General features: G+C 44.5%; 1 protein-coding gene across 7 annotated transcripts in view; it reads right to left on the bottom strand.

Annotated features, from left to right (window-relative positions):
- LOC124299090 (MAGE-like protein 2) overlaps positions 1 to 23,382 on the bottom strand; it is a 219,027-nt gene that overhangs the window by 133,895 nt on the left and 61,750 nt on the right. For all 7 annotated transcript variants that reach the window (XM_046752482.1, XM_046752567.1, XM_046752220.1 and 4 more), the window contains 2 exons: positions 13,575 to 13,732; positions 13,306 to 13,371 (listed from right to left, as the gene is read on the bottom strand). In XM_046752482.1, coding sequence (XP_046608438.1) covers positions 13,306 to 13,371; positions 13,575 to 13,732 — 224 coding nt within the window. The remainder of the gene's footprint in view (positions 1 to 13,305; positions 13,372 to 13,574; positions 13,733 to 23,382) is intronic.

Raw genomic sequence — 23,382 nt, forward strand, 5'->3', positions numbered from 1 at the left:
GCCAATTGCTATGTACGCTAGGGCCGTGGATATAGGGCATAATAATAACACAGTGATACACTTGAGCTAATATAATATATTTGGGTATATCACAAGTGTGTCCAAGATTACGCTTACACTGAGTGTGATCGCCGTAGGCTCACGACTTGCGACGGCGAGCCGCCTTACACATACACACTCACACCGCTTCACACACACACATACTCACTCCCACTCATAACGCGCATTCACCACACTTATAATAGCGAATTGATCCGACAAGTTCCGTGGAAGGACCCATCTTGGGTACTATTGCTTGCGCTCAGACTCTACCTACAGCTTATGTCTTTCGGTTAGAATAGTTTGGCGTTGCGTGCTTCAACTTTCCGTTACTGCTTCCCTTTGCCGCAAGACTAGGATCAACCGCGTGTTAAATTAAGATGGCGGAGGTGTCCGTTGGCGCGTGGCTGTACGATATGATGAACGATGAGCTCGAGTTGGCATTGGCGACTGCAAGGGTGAATTCTACCGATAAGTTACTGGTGCGCCGCGACCGATATGTGCGACACCTCTTACGTGAGCGCGGGGATCGGACAGTTACATGGGAACCAGAGGACGAGGATGTCTTCGCCGGGTTGGCCGAATTAGCGACGATTGCGGAACCGGTGAGGGAACAGCCCCGAAGGGCTAGCGATTCGCTGCTGTTAGAGCCCAAGAACATCACCATCGCTACCCGGCTGACCACGGCAGCAACGACGAGCACGGTGGTGAGCGTGGCAGTCGCATGGGCGGTTATTACCACTTCGGCGGTGTACGGTAGCGTCCCGCAGCCGACCGCATACCAAGTGCCGACACAGATACCCTTTCACTCGGCCCCGTTTTCAGTGGCGAGCAGATCCCAGGGAAACTGGGGAGAGGTCTCCCCAATCCTAGGGCAGCGGCACGGGCTCGAGCAGCTCATGGTAGACTCTACGCGACTGGTGGCGGGGACATCAGCTCTACGGGTTGAATTCCAGTCGCTACCGGTCGATCCCGCGTTAATTCTCCGCGACATGGCGACCGCTACTCTGCCGGCCTGGACCCGGGATCCAGGCATGGAATCGCGAACCCGGGCAACGGTTCGCGACATCCCGAGAGCCTTGAGAGGATGGAACCTCAAGTTTTCCGGAATTAGCGAGCCGAGCGTCGAGGATTTCTTGACGCGGTAGGACGAGTGGCGGGATTATCGTAGTTGAGCGAAAAAGAGGTATTAAGCTCGCTCACGATGATCTTCTCGGGCGTAGCCTTAGAATGGTTGCGATGTGAAAGGGACAGTTGGGTCACGCACTATGAGTTCTGCGCGGGGCGTTACGATTATGGTTCGGTGACGGAACGGCAGGAAATTGCGTGGAAGATCAGGCGAGGTCGCGGACTCAGGGACTGGCAGAATCGGTAACTGAGTACCTAGCATGCGTTCGCGGGTTGCTGAGGCAGATGCCGCGCCCATATACGATGGAGCAACAACTCGATTTGGCCTTCAAGAACTTGCGTCCCGAGATTTGCGAAGTCCTCCGGAGAAGGGAAATCCGGAAGTGGGGGGAATTAACCTATCTCGCCACCGAGCGGGAAAGGAACCTCGCGCTGTCTCGCAAGTACTGCCCTCTACCCGCGCCGAAGGAGTTGTTCATTAGCGAGTTAATGTGCCGAACGAAAACCGCGGCGAATCGAGGCGAGGCAGGGTTAGCCGCGATCACCGAACCAGGGGCCGAGCAGACCGTGGCGCAGACCATCGAGAAGCTGCTAGCGGTCCAGGTCAAGGGGCTTAAAGAAGAGTTAATGAAGGCAGCGGCGGTAGCGGCCCAGAAAGGCAAGGCAAGCGGCACGCAGCAAAGTGGCGGGAACCCGGCTCAGACGAGACCGGCCTCGCCGAAGCAACCTGCGCGGGGAACGAGGAGAGGTACGGCCCCCTCAACTGAGCAGCCAGCAATGCGCATACTCCGAGCCGTGTAGTATCGTGGCGACAAGGTCTGGGACGAGCGCCTATGTCTAAATTGCCATCTCCCCGGGCACCGGTTTAATAGTTGTCCAGACCCTTTGCGGATATTTTGTTACCATTGCGGATATGACGACGTATATTCGACGGATTGTCCGCGGTGTTCGGGAAAGCAGGACGGGCAGCCTCGTTAAGTGTCGACGCGGCGCCCCGAGTGGAAGGCACCACCGCATTGCGTGGCGTCCAGGAGGAGATCGCGACGTGCTTTCCGATGCAGACCATGGAGCTAGGCAAATCCTGGTTTTTGTGGGTATGTATCGGGGGGCATGGATCAGCGCGTTGTTGGATACCGGCTCATCGCGAACACTTCTCGGTACGGTTGGAAACAGGATCGCACTAGAATACGGACGGCAGGTCAAATCACCCCGCTGCTCGAGTGTAATATTAGCGAACGGATCAGTAGAGCTAATAACCGGAGAGGTAGAGCTTCCGATAACTTTGCTGGGAATCGCGCATGAGTTCTCCCTACGGATTATTCCCACCTTAATTGGAGATTGCGTTCTCGGCATGGAATTTGTGCGAAAGTTCGGCCTCGTGATTGACGGTGCACGCGAATTATGGAGGATAGCGGATATCCCGGAATACGAGGGGGTATTTGACGGAAGTCGGCCGATCCAGGTTAACGAGGTGTCAGTTTGTAACGGTATCGTAGAGTTAGCGGATAGTGAGAATCGGGAATTGCGAGATTTCTCGGCGAAAGAATTACCAAAGGTCTCAGGGGAATTGGGCTTCATCCATCTCGCGGAGCACGCAATAGACGTGCAGGGAAGCGCGGCGATAAAACAGTGGTACTATCTCGTGTCTCCGAAAGTGCAAGAGGCAATTAACAAGGAGGTGGATCGTATGCTCGCGGATGGAGTGATCGAACCATCCCAAAGTTCATGGTCGACACCGATAGTGATGGTCAAGAAGCCAAATGGAAAATATCGTTTCTGCTTGGATTTTAGGGAAGTGAATAGCGTTTACGAAAAAGGACGCGTACCCGATCCCGTTTATGAACGGCATTCTTGACAAATTGCGGTCAGCCAAATACATATCGACTATAGATGTGAGTCAAGCGTACCACCAGATTCCCTTAACCCGCGAAAGTCGCGAAATCACGGCGTTTACGGTCCCAGGTCGCGGATTATTTCAGTTCGTGCGAATGCCGTACGGGCTTACCGGAACTCCGGCAACATTTCAGAGGTTAATTGATGAATTAATTACTCCCGAGATGGAACCGCATGCCTTCGCGTATCTCGATGACATCATTGTAGTGACCACTGACTTCCGTTCACATTTAAAATGGCTATCTCGCGTTCGGTACCTGGGGTTCAAGGTGAACCGGGACGGCCTACAGGTCGAGGCGGACAAGTTCAAGCCGATCCTGGAGTATCCCGCGCCGAAAAATCTACGGCAATTGAGACGATTTTTGGGTATGGCTTCGTGGTATCGGAAATTCATCCCCGAGTTTGCGAGTGTGGCGGAACCCCTCACACGGTTGTTGAGGAGAAATTAGAAATGGGAATGGAGTGGCAAACAGGAAGCGGCGTTCAAGCACATCAAAGCCGCGTTGACGTCGGCTCCGATTTTAGCGTGTCCTGACTTTGAGCACGAGTTTATCGTGCAGACTGTCGCGAGTAGTTTGGGTATTGGCGCCGTCTTGGCACAAACCATTGGAGGAACTGAGTGTGTGATCGTGTATGCGAGTCGGACCATGTCAGACGCAGAACGAAAGTATTCCACGACCGAACAGGAATGCCTGGCAGTGATTTGGGCCGTCAAGAAATTTAGGGCATACTTGAAAGGTTATCACTTTACAGTGATAACCGACCACACGAGTCTCAAATGGTTGCGGGAATTGCGAAACCAGACAGGTAGGTTAGCTAGGTGGGCGCTCGATTTGCTTGAATACAATTGCGAGATTGAACATCGGAAAGGGGCGATGCACCATGTGCCAGATGCATCATCGCGAATGCATGAAGGCGAAGAAGAAGGGACTGAGCAACTGGCCGCCTTCGGCGCCGCCGGAGGCGACAGGCCAGGGACCGAGCGTGAGACCGCCCGAGAAGTCGTTGTCGATCCATGGTATCAGCATCGCGTCCGCGACGTCGTAGACTACCCGCACAAGTTTCGTACGCGGTCGGTGGTCGAGGGGCGTCTATATCACCTGCGGGCGGATCCCTTGATCGAACCGATACTAGCGGACTTGGCGCCGTGGAAATTAGTGCTCCCAAAGGAGAAACGGTCGCGAGTCTTTACCGAGGTCCACGAAGACCCACAGGCGGGACATCTGGGCGTTGAAAAGACCTACGTACGAGCGAAAGCTAACTACTATTGGCCCGACATGTATCGCGATACCGTTTTGATGGTGAAGGCTTGCGAGCCTTGCCAGGAGTGCAAGGTGCAACAGGTGCCACTGGCGGGCCTTATGGGTCGACGGGTCGTCGACACGCCCTGGGCCGTGCTTGCTGCTGACGTCATGGGTCCGTTTCCAAGGAGTCGCGCTGGCTTTGAATATCTCTTGTTTTTCGAAGATTAATTTACCCGGCAGGTGGAAGTAGCGCCATTGCGGAAATCTGACGCGAAAAACATTCTCGCGGCATTGGACAACCTCATGCTTTCACAATGGGATACCCCGGTAGTGCTATTAACGGATAACGGAACAGAGTTCGCGAATAGGGACGTCGACGAGCTGTGCGCCGCCTACCATATTACCCACGCGAAGGTACCACCGTACCACGGGCAAGCTAACCCCGTGGAAATGGTGAATCGCGTATGAAAGATCATTATCGTATCCTACATTGAGGCAGATCATAGGGACTGGGATGTACACCTCCACGAATTTCGATTTGCGTACAATACCGCAGTACATAGCTCGCTGAGAGTCAGTCCAGCGTTCTTCAACTTAGGGCGCGAGCCCAAACCACGGATGCAGTTTTGACGGTTGGTGGAAGGTCCCGCGGAAATTCCCGTTCTCCGTCCTGAAGTATGGGGGAAAATGAAGGGCGAAACTAGGCGAATTGCGTGATTGAGTAACGAAGCATCTCGAAGAGGCCCACGATCGACACGCGATACTATAACCGAGGTCACCGGGATGTTCGATTCGAAGTAGGGGATCTCGTAAGGAAGCGGAATCGAGTCTTGTCGTCAGCCGCCCAACAAGTAGCCGCGAAACTGGCTCCTAAGTTCGCAGGACCGTGTTGCGTTACGGGGGTAATCTCCCCGGTCGTGTATAAAATAGAGAATAACGAAGGAAAGGGTTTCGGAAGACACCATGTAAAGGATCTGAAGCCGTAAGTGGAGTCTGAGGAAGCGTCAGGTGGCGACGGGAGGGGGGAAATCGTGAGAGAGGGGAGTTTCTCGCCCTAAGATAACTAGGGCGGCGTGAATTACTCAAAAATGAATTACCCAACAGATGCGGATGCGGACGTACTGCGATCTTTTCGCGACGTAGCGCGACTCGCGATGCAGCCCGGGCCGGGTGCCGTCACAACCCCCTTACTGCCAGCCCGAGGACCGTGGCCCCTGGGAGCATCACAAACGGAGTGGAGGAGGTAGCTGGCCCCGAACTCGTGCTTTAAATGTGGGAAGCGGGGGTATAGCTATCCGCAGTGTTACACCCCCTTGGGGCGGTTCTGCTGACAATGCGGGTGGCCGGAGCACACAAAATTCACGTGCCCCGAGTGTTGGCGCCAGCCCAACGAACCATTGCAGAACCACACGCGAGCCGCGCGAGCCGTCCGCGAGCGAGGGGAACCCTTACCGCGACCACCCTAGCTGCCAGTCCCCCGGCTAAGGGACTTACCTCCACGCGCACGGGCCACTTTGGGGCCCGTAATGGATGATGAGCACCTGAGGATCCATTGGAGAGACCTCCAAGCCCTGGTGCGGGCCCTCGCCGAACCCGGTCGAGGGCGCGGAGTTCCGCGTTAAGACCGGACTAAGGTGCGCGACCTTCGCGAGACGTAGTTTTTTTGTGTAGTGTGTTGTCTTTTTTTTTGGGGGGTTTGATTATTGTATCTGACTAGGCTTAAGGCAAAAATAAAGAGGTTTCTTTCGTTACTCAAACGTGTAATATAATGGTCTTCCTGGCAAGGGTGATGGTTTTCCAATATTCTAGGTCAACCCGCGGGTCCAAGCGCTCATGCCGACGCAGTTGCCGTCCAGAAAGAAACCAGGAATGGTGGGGCGAGGGCCGGTTTAGAAAAAGAAAATTTTTTTTTGTTGTGCATTCTATGGAGGGGGATGGAGTATCCTGAGGTAATGACGTCGGGTATCCTAGGTTGCGGTCACTTCGAGGAGTTCGCTTCGCTGGAATGGGCGCTGGCGCTCTGTCACCCCGGAATCCATCGAGGGGGGGAGTTGTAACATGGCGCCTTGGATGCGCGTTCCAAACCCCCCCCCCCCCCCCCCCCCCCGATCCGCGGAACCCTAGAGGAAACTTGAAATTAGAGATCCCGCGGATCAGGCCGCTAATCATTTCGAAAAAAAGCGCCAGAACAACGGTCACGCATCCGATACTCTGAGAGAGGACGATTTCCGGTCTGGCGAATACGATTGTTCAGGATTTGTGTTTATTTTTTCTTTATTTCGAGTACATGCGACATCATACACGGGATCGGCGGCAAATTCGAAAAGCATTATAAGATCACAGTCGCGACGGGTCGCAAAGAAAGGAGGGCCTCCCACGAGGCTACGGAGAGAGCGTCAACGTAGAGCTCTGCCGCGAGGGAACCCAAGGCGCACGAGATTCCCGTTGGTGGCCGGCGAGCCGTAGCCTCCCATCACCACGCTGACGTCACCCAACCTCGCGAAGTCGTCACTACGCCACTATCAAACTACGGGATACCGGAGACTGGACAGCCAATCAGCACCCCGCAACAACGAGAGCCAACGATAGCGATAAGTTAGGCTATGAGAATTTCGGAAAGAGAACACCAATGAGAGCGGAAGAGTTTTTCACGACGGATAGCGCCTATGTTCGAGGCATGTTCGAATTGCGTTTCCAATTCGCGGAGCTCGACACTTGAGTGCTGGCGACATTTCGCGACAGTTGTGCATTGGAAAAAAAAAAATAAGAAAAAAAAAACAAAACCAATAAAAGTAATCAGAGTGCAAAATGGCGGAGGCAGATGTGGGCGCGTTTTTGGTGTGGCTGCAAAGCGGTAAGCGCTACTTATTCTTTGCGAACGCATTTCGAGTGCAATTTAAATCGGCGCACCGGTCAATGGTTGGCCAGTTCCTCTTTGAGTTAGAGTAGCACTCGAAATTTGTTTGCCAATCTCCTTGTTGATGGCCGTAGCCTGAGTTCTCGCGATAACGCAGAGAGTCACAGTTTTGGGTTGAGTCGCTCTTGTTTCAAATTGAGTGCAGCCAAATTCCGCTGCATGGGTTCCAGTTGAGTAAGCTTAGGTAAAAGTCTCACCTTTCGTGTAGGTCCTGTATCATAATGCGTGGACGCTCGGATAAACGGGGCGATTTTTGAACTTTTCGGGAATTGCGAGTACGAATTGAGTTCGGTTGCGTTTCGATAATAGCCATACGATTACCGTGGATACCGGCGTAATTAAGAGTAACAGCTAGAGATGCGACTAGCGCGTCGAATAAGGATTGGCTTTAGTTATTGCTCTTGTGAATAAGCATTGTAGCCTGGCAATTAACGCTTTATTTCGTAGAGGACGATAGCGAATAGCGCATCGAGTACGGTTTTGGTCCTATTTTTTTTGTCTAGTGGTTTATTGTCAAGTGGCGATTAGCGCTGTAAATAGTAGAGGACGGTTGCGGTTAGCCCGTCAGGTCAAATTCTATTTTTGGGTTTTTGAGTTATTGTTATTATTAAGACAGCGACTAGCGCACGTAGGCTTAGAAGCCCTCTAGATTTATTTAAACTTTTCTTTTCTGTTTGTTTCTTTTTTTTTTGTTAAACCTAAGTGTTTGGGTTTCGAATCGCGAAGAGTGACCTTTGAATTATTATTTCCCCTATTTGTATTTTGAATCGCGAAGAGCGACGTATGAATTATCATTTCTCTTGTTTTGCATTTTGAACCGCAAAGAGCGACTTCTGAATTATTATTTTCCCCGTTTGTATTTTGAGTCGCGAAGTACAACGTTGAAAGTATTATTTTTTTTTTATTTTGTACTATCGTTGGCTGGAAATATATATTATTTTAATTCTATATTAGCTTGGTAAAATAACGTGTTGGCGTTGAATATCTCGCACTCTCCCTCTACCCATGACGGCAATCTCTCTTCATGGCAAGATGTCTCATGCGGTGTACCTCAGGGTACTGTTCTAGGGCCTCTCCTCTTCTCTATTTTTATTAGGGATATGTCCCTCGCGCTGAAGCACTGTAAGCATATGATGTATGCGGATGACTTACAGATATATTTACATTGTTATCCTGATGAGCTTCCTCAGGCTGTGGAGAGAGTTAACGAGGACGTTGCGATGATTCATGACTGGGTGCTGAAGAATATGCTATCACTCAATACCTCTAAAACGAAATCACTCATAATTAGCAGTGCTCGGTACCGCAGCTCAATTGAATCATCGTATGTTCCTCATATCCGGGTTAAAGATGATGTTACCCCGTACGTCGTCCAGGCCAAGAATCTGGGTGTTATCATTAACAATACTCTGAATTGGTCGGAACACGTGCTGTTTATCTCGCGGAGAGTGCACAATACTCTTTAGCAATTAAAATCCAATAAAGAACTTCTGCCAACTCGCTTGCGGTCCTCGTTGGTAAACTCGCTAATTTTACCTCTTTTCGACTACTATGCATTAGTTTATTGCGATTTAACAGCTGGTCTGGAGCTTAAACTAAAGCGTGCCCTCAATTCTTGCGTGAAATTCGTATTTGATGTGCACAAATCTGAGCATATCAGCTCATACTACCGTATGCTTGGATGGCTTGATTTGGCTGATAGGCGCAAGTACCTGTTGGGAACTTTTCTGTTCAATAATATGAGTCTCGCGTCACCTATTTATATCTCTGATGAGTTGGTTTTCTTATCAGCAATACGTCACCGATTCACTAGAGGTGACCCAAAGGATCTGTTTGTTCCTTTACACCGAACAACTGTATACCAAAGATCGTTTCTTGTATCGGCTTGTGTCCTCTGGAACTCATTGCCTACCTCAATTCGCGAATCATCCTCCGTAAATGTCTTTAGGCTAAAACTTACGGAATATTTGGCCAGTAATACTGTTTAATTGCTAACTGATACCATCTTCGCTTAATATAATTTAATATGTTGATACTTAATGCATAACTCATACATATATATATATATATATATATATATATAAATGCTTTGTAGGATTAGCTCTTAGCTGACCAATTTTGGTAAGGTTCCTCTGATTAGTGTATTCTATTTAATAAGCGCAGATTTAATTTAAATATTTTTTATATATTGTTATATGTTTATTTTTTATTTTTATTCTATTCTATTTGACTTTATTTTATTTATATTTCATTTTATTCTATTTTTATTTTATTTTATTTTATTTTATTTTATTTTATTTTATTTTTTGTTTTTCTTTCACCGAGAGCTCCTTAGGGGGCACATTGCTCCAGGACATTTTTAATAAACGCATTTCTCTCTCTCTCTACCCAATAATTACCCCTCCCCTCTCCGCGGTACTGAGCTAGCGAGCATATTTTCACGGCAAAGCGCGTTGACGATTTCGAGGCGTGTTTATCAGGCCAGGCGCCCAACAACATTTCACAGTATTGTCTTCTGGATCCAGGTTACATCGTGGACGCCGAGTTATTGTGCATGTAGTAAGTTCTCGGTCATTTTCTCCGAGTGGTCGAGGAGTGGGTAAAATCCACGTCACACGTATTTATCGTGTCTATCATATCTATCATAGCTACCGTATATCCCTTACAGATATGTACCCGTCTCCGTATACTTGTACATAGTTATAACTCATAATAACATGTGTTCGTACACAACGGCATATGTCATACATATTGTAACTACACGTTGACCAATATACTGGCGCAATGTCAGCACTCGATTGGCTATCTCCATACCATATCTCAGGATTTGGTTAATTACTCTTTCCGTTTACCGTCTTATTATGAGTTCAAATTAACTTCAAAATAAATGGGAGGTGAAACTTCAATGGTATGGACCTCTGTTTCGAATTTGAACTCAATTCGTACAGCCATTTGACAGATACTGAGGTCCCAAGACCAAGATGAAGAAGAAGATGATAAAGACAGATTTTTCAAATGGTTGGTGTGTCTGAAACCGATCGGCAGATTTAACTCAGATTTATAACAACATGTTTACTCGTTCAAAGATATGACAAGCTGATTTCGGTAAGTTAAACCAGGTTAATAATCCTCAGCTAGCGCTCGCTGGCCTACGCGTAGATACTTGGCAGTGATCCGCTACTGCAGGTCTCGATTTATATATTCACACTTAGTTCACACGAAATTTTCATAAAATGTTGTTTATTGGATTGTGAATATACAATTTGAGATGTTGTGAACGTAGGTGAATAGTCGTTTCAGACACGTGTATGAAATTATTGAATATAATACAGGTAATGCGCTAAACAGAGAAAGACGAAAAAAATATAGAAATTATATATCACCTGGTTATGAAACCATTAAACCATATCCTACAAAGAGAGCTTGCCCTGAGCAATTTTTATATTCGATCCACGGGGTGAAGTGGGTGAAGCGGTAGTTCGTAATATTTACAATTTGAGAGTGCTTGATGGTAAAATAACATATCAGTAAACGTTTAATCAACGACGCTGGGTTTCATATCTTCGTCTAGACAGTGGAATAGAAAACGATGAGACTATGGCAGTGTTCAAAAACTAGACAACACTGTTAAGACTCCCTAGGACAGAGGTAGAGATTGATGTTGAACAGTCAGTTGACGAAGCCGGTATTGCGGCATACATTCTTAACGGTTATTTTTTAAATTGTAGATAGCTTATCATTTAATTTTGCTGACATGCCAACTCCGACTAGGCTGGCATTCTTTGGTAGATTATGATTACTCAATTACGGAACTAATAAGACATTATATCGCACTTTACGTGACCAATTGTATAATTAGCCGTGGCAATTCTGTTGCTGCCTCGCTGTTCTTTCTTCTAACATAAATACCACAGTATGATCAATACAAATAAAAATGCAGTTTTTAAAGTTTTCGCTATGATTTGATGCCTCCCAATTTTCATAAATTTCAAGAATAATTACACGGTAAGCGAATACCTGTATCAATATGCATGTGTTACGCCCCGACGTACCACCTTGGCGTACCTTTTTCAAAATTCCATTTCATTTCATTTCTTTAATTTCTTCAATGCACAGATATCATTTTATCAAAATCTCATATTCTAATAACGGCGAGTTCCACCCCTCCTGGCAAAAGTCACGTAAAGACCAACAATGATCCCTAGTAGAAGCTTCAACTTTCTCCTATTTAACTGGTACCAAGAACTGAGATAGGAGACTGCTGAATTAGCATCAGTAGCGCTCAGCCTGGAAATATCCCTCTTTTTAAGTTAAAACTATAATCAATAACTAGGATAAGCCACTACCTTTGGAACCACCAAATTAAAATAGATTACTAATTAGGATATATGAATGAATGTGTGAACATCGCATGTAAATATCTTTTGTTCATATCTTCAATGTGTCACCGACGAGATTGAGAATGGTCGGAACACCGTCGAAGAGCGTGAAGTAACGCTGACCATGTGGATTTGGGCACCGGGAGGTCGCCCTCGCACCTCATTGGCTAATTACTATTGTAACTTATTACAACTGCAGCTCCTTGGACCCTCGGGCCCAAGAAGCCGCGTCTTTCGTCTGTCAAGTCGCGAAGTGCGTGGACGTCAACCCATATTAGCCCTTCTCGAGCAAGAGTAGCGTTTGGAAAATCTTAGTTGTGACCGACCTAAAGTCTCGCGCTAATTCGTCAAATTCGAGCATTCAGTTATTCTGTTAGCTGCAAGAGACTCACTATCTTCTACGTTTCCATCTTTGCTGTGCTTTACTAAATCTCATCATTTCGAGAATAGACATTTTTATGCCATTCCATTTTCCATAATTAAATTGAGTTCGGCCCTGATTCAACCGAATCAGGTAATTTTAAGTGATAATAATAATAACTACAATAGCGTTTTAATAAATAATCGTTGCAATCATTTTTAACTGACATCAAAATCAGAAAATAGACACTTTCAAGCTTTCGATAATAAGATATTCCAAATCTACAAAGACTAAGTGAACGACGCTCAACATCGTTCGATTGATCAACTCTTCCAAACTTGAGGTGAGGCCCTGTTCCAGAATTCTACCGACGCAGACCGACACGATCGACGGCTCTCAATCTCGTCGACCGATTCACCTAACGCTAAGTCAATCCGAGTGTTAATCTTCGAAATTGAACGAATTCTTGTTTCACCTTTATAATCAAAATTTACTTCAGTAATATTCATTCAAAAGCAAGTCTAGAATTGGTGGCTAGCTTCACTACCCCCAATTAAATCATACTTATTGTATTCCAAGAATTAATCAACAAGACTTAACAATAGGATATATAATTGATTTAACATAATCTAAAAAGAGAGATACAATATCGAATAATCACGACCAGCTAGTTAACCATCGTTCAGAGTAGATGTTCCTGGTACCAAATAATAATATCCTTTAGAACAGAACAACACACGATTTGTATAAACTCGAACACTTTATAAATTGTTACTTTCGGCTCTTATGTTATTATCACCATTGATTGTTACCAGACATTTCAATCACCAAATCGAAACAGAATATACTTCATCTTTTACCAGTTAAATCATATTAAACCATTTATTTTAAACGACCCTTTTCCCATTTTCATCATTATAAAATTGCCTCAACAATTTAAACAAACCTCACAGACCTGTACAGGACTATAGCAACACGATCCTACAAATTACCGGCTTATCGAAAGGTAGGTCTTTTCTTAGTTTTAATAATTATTCATTGTCGTTACGTGGGAGCTTGATTATTCAATTAATCATCAACTGCCACCGCTCAGTACACTCTCACCCCCACGTAACACATAAAACTGAAACGGACGGCTAAGGTTAGCGGTCAAACACGCCAATGTTTATCAAAGTAAGACACAGACACCCAACAAGCAAAATGTCGTCGAATCTCATATAAAGGTAAGGTATTAAGACGTAGGCGCAAATCTGTACCGCTGTAATATATATCTTGAAGAAAAGTTCTTTCAGTTCAGCCGCGAACTCATGCCGTTAGCGTCAGGTTTTTGTCATGTGCACATACCTTGGTGTTGGATGGTGACTACATTAGGCTGACCGAGGGTACCAATATTCATAGTCTGGAACTGTGCTGTAAATAGAATGAAAAATAACGAACTAAAGTAAAATATTTTCAATTTATTCAATTCTTTGTGTTTTACAGATAAATTCATTTTCTCGAGACTAAATGAAAAAGGCTCAAAAATTTTCGATATACATTCAGCGTAGTAATGTTGATTTATTTTGGATGAGCATTTCTCTTTTAGTAAGTCGCAATAATCTGAGAGAACCTACCTTGTTGTATTTGATGTACATGAGGTTGTTCTATGACTTGCTGGGTTTGAACTGGGGGTGGTTGTTGTTGAATGTAAGATAGTAGTTCAGATTGCATTGTTTGTATCAAGTTGATCGCTAGTTGCTTTGCATTTTGAAGTGCCACTGGTTTCGAATGTCTGCCGGAAAATTAAAAATTTAGCAATTTTAAGCAATAATTAATATTGTGAAATCTTATAAACTAACAGCCGGTGATGCGGAAAAGTATAAAAAATTCCTTCATGAATTTATTATGAAAACACGAGGTTGAGAGAAGAATATGCATAAATAGTATATTGTGTTACAAGTGCGGAAAATGAGCAATTTCCGATAAATGTGAACTTAGCAGCGTAAGACGCAGCGGTGAACATGTTAATCACAAGTCAGATATCGCCCAACCACACTTGTGATACACACTGTATTCCAACATCTATAAAGGAAAGTTTGACGTGAAAAGCACTGAAAGTGGCACTGGCACCATAATAAATTGAAGTCGAGTAATATGCTAAATATCACAGCGCGTGAAATTGGATTATTTGGAAGTGCGCATGCGACAAAGATAGCTTTAGTATGTCAAATATAGCATTTTCATTGCGCACGTGCACCAATGTTGTTTTATCACACTATTTGGAAATGGGACGATCGTATTTTTTCAGTATATGTATATGTTAGAATGAATAAAATATTTAAAAAAAAAAAGATTTTACATCAAGAACGTATTTTTTCATAATATGTTCCAAGTAGGGCTGTGCGAGTACTAGAATTCTTTGGTTTGGGTTGGGTCGAGAATAATTTATTAGTTTCGGGTCAGGTTTTCGAGATTTTCGGGATTCGCAAAAACATCAGAATTCATGAAAATGTTGGAAGTTCAAAGAACATCAGATTTGTGGAAATTTTCGGGATTCACCGATCTTCCGATGAAATATGAAATACTTTTTACTGAGAATATTGATGTCATTTAGATATACTATATACTATAAGCATTTAGTATTTATTATTTGCCCAATATTATGAAGAGTAGGTAAGTTAAGTTATCCACGTTTCGGGATTCTCAAAAATTTTTGGTTTTCCAAAGATTTCAGTTTTCCGGAAAATCTTGGATTTCGCAACCATTCCATGATCACCAAAATCCCGATCCGATATAAATCGGTCCCAACTCCGAACGTTTTTTCTCGAGATTGCTGAAACACGAACAGCCAGAGTTCCAGGTGACGAAAGAAAGATAAGATTTCACCAATAATGATTGTTGGAACCGGAATAAGGTTGGGAAGCGTAGTTTGGGTGGACTCCTATCATGAGAACAGCGTTTAATGTGATACAACGATTTAATATATATATGTATATATGGAAAGAATGAATGTGGCACGAGTGACGGCCATCATCCAACTACTTGCGCTGGGACTCGTGCGCAGAGGCTCACTGGAGTTAGTAAAGACTTCTGAGTATGCGTTGGCGCACTCAGCAGGGGTACAGTAGTACCCAACAATAGTATATTGTGTGGCAAGGAGGCAAAGTGGGTCTTTTTACGCAGAGCGTAAGTTTGCACTACGAGTCGTAGGCAAGCGCGTGCGCGAGCCGAAGACAAATATTGAAAAAACGGAGGCGAAAAAAACCTTACCTCCATGCTGCACACGATACTTCATGTAAGAGAAATATGGTTTGCAAGTTTCTTTTTATAGCGGAGGATGAAAAAAAGCACTTCTGAGTACTGGGACGTGAAAGTGTACTTTTATGTACTCCGACGTTTTTTTTTTTTTTTTGTACTATCACTAAAACGAAAACTTCACGTATGGAACGCAGGCACAAAAGACTCGTAAGCCATACTGTGTTAGATAGAAGTGCTTTATGACACTAGAGCAAAAAGCGGACTTTTGACGAGGATATGAAATTGGCTGCACGCAGCGGAGGCAAGTGCTGTCAACTTCACGACTTTCATCAAGAGTCTGCGTCTTCACAGGATTGCCACATACTGCTTTTTTTGAAGAGTGTTGAAATAATCCCTCTCGTGCTTGTGAAGCGTACAAAAAAGTAACTCGACTGTTAACAAAGCATGCGCAAAAATGACTGGAGTGTTATATAGCGTAAAAAAATTTAACTAATGGGTATAAAAGAGATTATAGTCGACCTACGCATGCGTACCACATACCCTTGTAGAAAGAGCCACTTCTTACACGCTTCATAGGCATCAGAACCACTAACGTATTACAAAAGGTATATTTTGCGAGACTGAGAATTTACATTCCAAAATTTTGGCTAATGATGAATCCCAGAGGTCCAAAACTTGGTTAATTTTCTCATCTCAATCCGAACTTTAAAAGGCAAAACTAATGGACAAATCAAATTTTTTACCTGGGATCAATAATCTATAAATTGTGGAAAAGCATATATGTAAAAAACAAACTTACGAATGATAACGTCGAAAAGGGTCAAATCACCCGTTTTGCCCCCTTTCTGATTTAGTAGTTGTTACAATCAGAGAAATGAGAGGAGCGTGGGATGAGAAGAATGAATCTGAGCACCAAACAATGTCGGTTATACTTTTATTTTATACACAATGGTTTGATTCTTTTGTCACGAACGCCGCATATACACATATAACTTGTAACGTGCCATTTTTGATGCCCGTTACAAGGGGCTGCTTGAACCCTGGGCGGAACCAAAATTTAGGAATTTCCTAAATTGAGTCGCGGAGTTTTTGCTAAGGAGCGCAGGGACTAGAGTCAGGTATCCGAAACTACGAGAGAGGACATCTTAGCGAATAGCGTAAGATATTTCAGGTTTTTTGTTTTTTTATTTTTCGAGCTACAACGGCATCAGGCAGAAGTCGGCAACGAATTGGAAAAAATTGCGGAGTGGCGGACTGGCGACAATTGCAAAGGAAGGATGTCGGGGCTGAGGAGGGGGAGCCTACGGAGATGCCCGCATCACGAGAATCCAAGGTGGACGCGATTCCCACTGATGGCTGGCGCACCGCAGCCTCTTCCCCTTCACTTCACCAACAATTGACTAGCGAACTTGCGACGGACCGACTAGCGACAAGATAGCACCACGCTTACCACCAAGACGTCATGGAGCTGCGCGGAGGACGAGATTGCGATCTAGCGTTAAGTTCTGCGCAGCGATGCAACTAAAAGTGCGCGTCGAGTTGCACAATCGACGAAATCGATGACGGATCGATTATTGCGTATTCTTGTGGGTATGACGTCACGTATGGGATGGCGTATCGAGATCCGTGTTTCGGCAGGTCGTAGGTTTCAAAAACCACTCTAGTTCTGGCGGTCGTGATAAGTGGTCACGTTTTGGGGAGTTTCGCGAAGTAATGGAGTCGCCCAAAAATCGGAAGGGGAATGGAATGGGGGTTGCAAGGATGTAGAAGGTAAGCTCTGCTTCTATCCCCGGCTTGCCGAGTAACGGATAGCCGTTTTGGATTTGCGTTGTACAAAAATACTCGAAATTCTTTTGCCGATTCTATTGCTTGATGACCGTAGCCCGAGAACGCGTCTTAGAGTAAAGTAAATTTCGAGTTCTTGAGAAAGTTGAGTAGAGTCACGGGTTTTAGTTGAGTCTCTCTCATTTTTGAAATTCAGTATAGCCGAATTTTGCTGTACCGGGTCGAGCCACGTTATCGGGTTTTTCAGTGTCACCTCTAGAGTAGATCGGGAAGTGCCGAATTGGACTGCTCGGATTAGCGAATAAAGTTTTCGAGGATGTTGAGAAGGTTTGATTTCGGATGCGTTGCGATAGCGTATAGTTTAGGTTACGTTTAGTTGCGCTTGGACTTAGTTCCCTACCCGTTTCGTTAGGATGATGTTAATTGAGTTGTATTACCTTGAGATTATGTGTAGTTGATGTTACATTTAGTGGCGCTTGCGCTTAGTTAAGTTGCCGTTTGTTCAAGATAGTGTTTAGTCGAGTTAAGGTGATGTATAGTCGAAATTTCCGTTGCGTTGAGCAGCGGTTGAGACGAGAAGCTCGAGTATTGGGTTTTGGTTGCGTCTGACATATAGTGGCCTTTAAGGATCTGTTTAGTTGAAATAAGCTTTAAGTTAAGTTATGTTGTCACGTTTAGATTTGAGGCAGCTCGCGGTAGCGTCGAAGCTCCGAGTCGGGTGAGATCTCGGGTGAGATTAAGAACGCCGTCTGTTCGGTAGCCCGACGGCGCACCGTCGAGAAAGTAGTTTTAGTTTCGATTTCGAGCAATTATCGCTGTGGAGAAGAAATGGCGAATTTGCAAATTGAGAATAGCGTATAGAGATTTTGTGATTGTTGAGTGACATTTTAGTTAGGGAGCCGTGAGTTCAGTAGAGTAAGGAATAGTGTAAGTTACGTGTGATTTTCTGTTTATTTTTAGAATCGCGACGAGCGACTTTTGGACTTTTTTTTTTGTTTTGTATCACCGCTGTTGTAAAATATAAGATTCTATTTTACTTCTTTTGTTAAGTAGCGTGTGGTTTTCGAGTGTCTCTCTCTCTCCAAAAATTTCCCCTCCCCTCTCCGCGGTACTGAGCTACAGAGCATATTCCCGAGGTATAGCGCATTAACGATTTAGAGGCGTGTTAATCACGTCAGGCGCCCAACAAAACTTCGCGATATTGTTTTTAGATCCAGGGTACATCGTGGACGCCAAATTATTGTGCACGCGGTAAGTTCTCGGTCATTTTCTCCGAGTGACCGAGGAGCGGGAAAAATCCACGTCACAAACTTCATAATTATGCATTCATATCATTACTTATTAATATTTGCTCTTAATGTAGACGAGGAAGCATAATCACTATTAAATTCATAACATAACTTTCTTATAATTCTGTTCGTGGCACGACGAAAGCGCAGCGGCGCAGTTGACCATCGCAGCGTCAGCGTTCCGCGCCCGCTAGATCTCGGGTGTAATCAACACTGGGATGAAGCGTGCGCGAGATCACGCGTTTTGAGGATGAGCATCGCGAGGCGAGCCTTTGTCTTAAATTGCAAATTCAGCAAAAACCTCGCTCACTGTCCGAGGCTCCAAGGGGTGTCGGACGAGCGAGCGAAGTCAGTCCCGTTAGAGACAGCCTAAAATTCACGTCTACGGAACCCCGCTCCTTCAAAGCTGTCGTGTGTAGAGTCACCTAAGATTAGAGGGAACCCTCTAATTTTACACGCGGTCACCGAAAGCCCGTCGTGTCGCGACGTTAGTAATAAATGTTGAACCACGAGCCACGAACTCTTTAGAGCCGTGTAGTGATAAGTGTAGTGGTAATCGTGTGAGAGAGTGAGTATTCGGATTTTTAATCACCAAAGAGTAAGTCGTGAATGAATGAAAACATTAGGTTGAGAACATTTTTGTAAGCTTCCTCGTCTCCTATTTCTCTTGCTATTTTCTTGCTATCAAATTCATTAAAAATTTGGTTCCATCGTAAGCATTTCTAAAAACATAAACATTGAATCCTCCAACCCTATTCCCAGGGATCGCCCTGTAGAGGACGATCGCCACGTATCCACGTAAAAATAAATATAAACCTCTACGATTATTTTAGTTGTTGAAGTCAGTTGCGTGCGAGACCGCTCCGAACGTGACACTTTTAAAATTAGTGTTAGCATTTGAATCACTTTTATTCAATAACAATAATAATCAATAATAAACTAGAAATGTAAGAGAATTGATAAATATTTGCGTGTTTCTCGAGCGGTGCTCTCAGCCAGTCTGACCCCAAGTTGAGGTGTTTTGTGTTGTCATAAACAGATGATTTGTATGTATGTTTCGCGTATGTGTGTTTGCAATATGTGTAGAAGAGAGATTATCCTGTAACGTCTATTCTTTCCGAACAATTAGTCTTTACACGAAATGACTCGTATCGCGACTGCTGTTACGAGGCGCAACGACCGAAACGCAACTTGGTCGAACACGCGTATTCACGAAAACACCCGAGCCCCCTTTTACGTTCACGTTGCGCACGCACAGCACCCTTCGAGCCCCGCCCGCACATAGTACAGTCATTTGGTGCTCAAAAAGAGGGTTACCTGGAAAGTTTTCCGAAAGTTTTGAAAATTGGTATTTTTATAGATTTCGACATGCTCTTGTCGAATTTTCACTTTGCCACCTCGTATGTTTGCCACTCACGCCGCTTTATTGGAAAAATGGCGCCCAAAAACAGTTTTTTGACAATATCTCCTTTCCGACTCATTTTACGATGAAAATAGTTGTGTGATAAATTAAAAATTTTCCATAATTTATGTAGTAACCTTTTTTTTTGTAAAATTGAGTTTCAACGAACGAGCGCCGGCAACTAACACACATCTACACGAACACACGTATTTCGTATATTAAGAGCATGCTATACGAAATACACGTACAGTAGAGCCTCGATTATCCGAACTCCTACTATCCGAACCCTCCGTTATCCGAACGTATACTTGCTTTATCCGAACGTTCTATTATCCGAACCACGGCGCGATTTTTTTTTTTTATTTGATAAAAATGCCTTTTTTTGTTTGTTTTTCGTTCGAAATGCTGCTCATCCGATGTTTTCGACGTTCGCTCGACAGAAGTACATATGTATGTACTTTGTTGGACATTTTCTCGAGCTACATTGACGCAAACAACACGCAGGCTCAAGCGTGCTCAAGCTCGTACGGTCTTATATGTGTTGCTTTAACGTGCAATATGTATTTTTCAGTTCTTGGCGACGCGCAGAGTTATACACATGATATTTACGAGCACACAAAATTCACTCCGTTTATATACTAGTCTTATACTCGACTGTGTTATAAGTTCGTCGTCCCATCCTTCCTCGTCTAAGCGGAAACACAATGTTCTCACGGTGGAAAAAAAATTGGAAATTTCATCGAAGCTCGATAAGGGGTAGACCAGTGCATCGTTAGCTCGCTCATACAATGTTGGCAAAGCAACGATCACTGACATTAAGAAAAATCGTGAAGGACTTACGTTGTTTGCTGCGAAGATAGATAGTGGAGATGGGGTAAAGAAAATAAAAACTATGAAAAGTGCGAAGAATGAAAATCTCGACGATATCGTTTCAAAGTGGTTCATACAAAAACAAATCACGGGGAAACCAATATCGGGTCCACTGTTATGCGATAAAGCTCTCGATTTCAACGAGAAACTCGAAGGACCGACGGACTTTAAAGCCAGTTTCGGTTGGCTTCGGAAGTTTAAAAATCGTCATGGGATACGTGAATTGCAGATCCACGGCGAAGCACTATCAGCAGATTCCAGTGCTGCCGAGAATTTCAAAGCATCATTTCAGACGATTTTGGACGAAGGATTTTCGAGAGAAGACGTTTATAACGCAGACGAAACGTGCATTAACTGGAAATCTCTGCCACGAAAATCGCTTGCATCTCGAGAAGAAACGGCAGCGCGAGGTTTTAAAGTATCGAAAGACCGGGTGACAGCGATGACTTGTGCTAATGCTGCAGGGACTCACAAATTACCGTTGTTTATAATCGGGAAATTTGAGAAACCGCGCTGTTTCAAGAACATTGTGACGTTACCAGTCACCTACAAAGCCCAGAAAACTGCTTGGATGGACGCTGAGTTTTTCTGCGATTGGTACGTGAACGATTTTATAAAAGGCGTGAGAAAATGGCGTCGAGCGAACGGTAAGACTGGAAGAGTGTTACTGCTGTTAGATAACGCACCGTCCCATCCGTCCGCTGAGGTATTGAAAGCCCTTGACTCGGACTTCGTAGTCAAGTTTTTCCCGCCAAATGTAACATCATTGATCCAAACGATGGATCAGGGTGTTATCGAAAAATTAAAGCGGTCGTGCCGCAAACAAATTCTCAGGCGGCTGTTGCTGGCAGATGATATTACCGAAGAATGCATGATTTCATTTTCGAAGTCATTGAATTTGAAGCATGCCTGCTACATGCTAGCAGACAGTTGGGAATCGCTAACGGAGGACAATTTGAGTAACGCCTGGAAGAAAGTGTGGCCTCTTTCGGTAGAGCCAGGACGAGAGGGCGAAGAAGGAAATTCCGGTTCTGATGAGAATGAACACTCTGACTTCGTCGCATTATTCGAGAGTATCCCGGGATTCACGAACTGCAACGAAGACGATGCTGTAGAGTGGCTCAAGGACGACGTGAACGATCCTGGATATCAGATGCTATAGGATGATGAAATCGTATCTTCATTGACAAATACGAACGAAGAGGATGATAACGACCACAGTAGTAGCGACGAACCTGCAGGTTCGAGCACGAAAATTTCGCATGCCGAGGCGTTTTCGGCCTTCGAGACGGGTCTCGAGTGGTACGAAAAACAGGAAGAGTGCTGCCCTATGCAGCTTCTTTTGCTCAAGCGAATGCGGGATTTGGCCGCAAAAAACGCGTAGCTTCCATACGGCAGCCAAAGATTCAGCAATTTATGATAAAAAAAGCCTGAAATTAAATACTAAATTTTTATGAAGATATATATTATTGTTTTGTTTTAAATATATAATTGAAATACACAAGCATCACGTTAAATCGCTCAAAATATCTGCCCGTTTTTCTTATTTTTCCCATATGCAATATGTAATACCGCTATCTACGACAACGCATTTCTATTATCCGAACTTTCGATAATCCAAACTAGGCCCGGTCCAGACGGGTTCGGATAATCGAGGGTCTACTGTATAGCTAACGCTCTATACCCACGCGTGTGTGCAAACACACGGGTGTGGGTATGGCATGCTCTTAATATACGAAATACGCGTACAGCATGCTCTTGACGGAAAATATTTTACGTCTTGAAAAACCGGCCTACTATGGTCCATACGATCTGAGCAGATATAAAGGGACGCTCACCCTCTACACTGTTAAAAATAATTGGAAATTTATCACACATTTATTACACAGAAATATTGTAGAAATACTAGTTTGGTGTGATAAAATGAATTCTAACAATTTGTTTTTAAATTTATGAATGAATTGTGGATTTTACTTAGTTTTATCGCAAAAATATCTAAGCGCTTCGTGAATTTAATAATCATGCATTTCAAACCCTTAGTACTTGTAAATTTATTATACATTATTACAAATTTGCTAAGCAGTTTGCTAGATTTACAATACGCGTATGAGAGTAAATTCAGTAACAGTGTTTCCAAATTACAAGCCTAGTCAAGTAAACGAAATCGCTGTACATTTACGGTAACTTTATAGTCACATTTCTAATTTTACAAACCTGAGTACCAAATTTACTGGAATAATTTTCAACTTCATTGAACAGTTTAGTAAATTTGTTGCATGAGACAATTCACCCAACGGTATTGGAATTTTTTTAAGCTTCATGTTAATTGATCATGTCCGTACAAGTAGTATAGCAATGGGGGTTCTGAGTACAAACACCGTCTTTACCGACCGAACCACGCACCCCAGACGCAAACCCTTGAAGGTTACCCCCACTCTCGTCAGATAAAACGTGCTCTGCCGTACTGACTTGAGGTCAAAAACGTGCAACCTTACCCACAGTTGTATCGGTCGACGGTAAGAATCGCACTGCTTTACCAACAATTCTTATCGGTCTAAGGTCAAAATCGTGCTGTTTTACCGATAATCTTACCGACCGAAGGTCAAAGTCTTTATGTAGTGCTCGTCTGCCAACGGAAGAGGGCGCAGCGGGGGCGAGAACTTTTTTACCGTCCCGCATTCTGTTCCCACGGTAGGACTGCTGATGTGTGACATTAACCACTTCAAATTCCTTTCCCACGGTAGGACTGCTGATGTGTAACATCAACCACCCCCACATTCTTTTCCCACGTTATCAACCACGTGACATTCCAAAATTAATAGTTCCGAGAATTGTTTT

The sequence above is a fragment of the Neodiprion virginianus genome, chromosome 1, assembly GCF_021901495.1.
Source record: "Neodiprion virginianus isolate iyNeoVirg1 chromosome 1, iyNeoVirg1.1, whole genome shotgun sequence".
NCBI classification, from domain to species: Eukaryota; Metazoa; Arthropoda; class Insecta; order Hymenoptera; family Diprionidae; genus Neodiprion; species Neodiprion virginianus.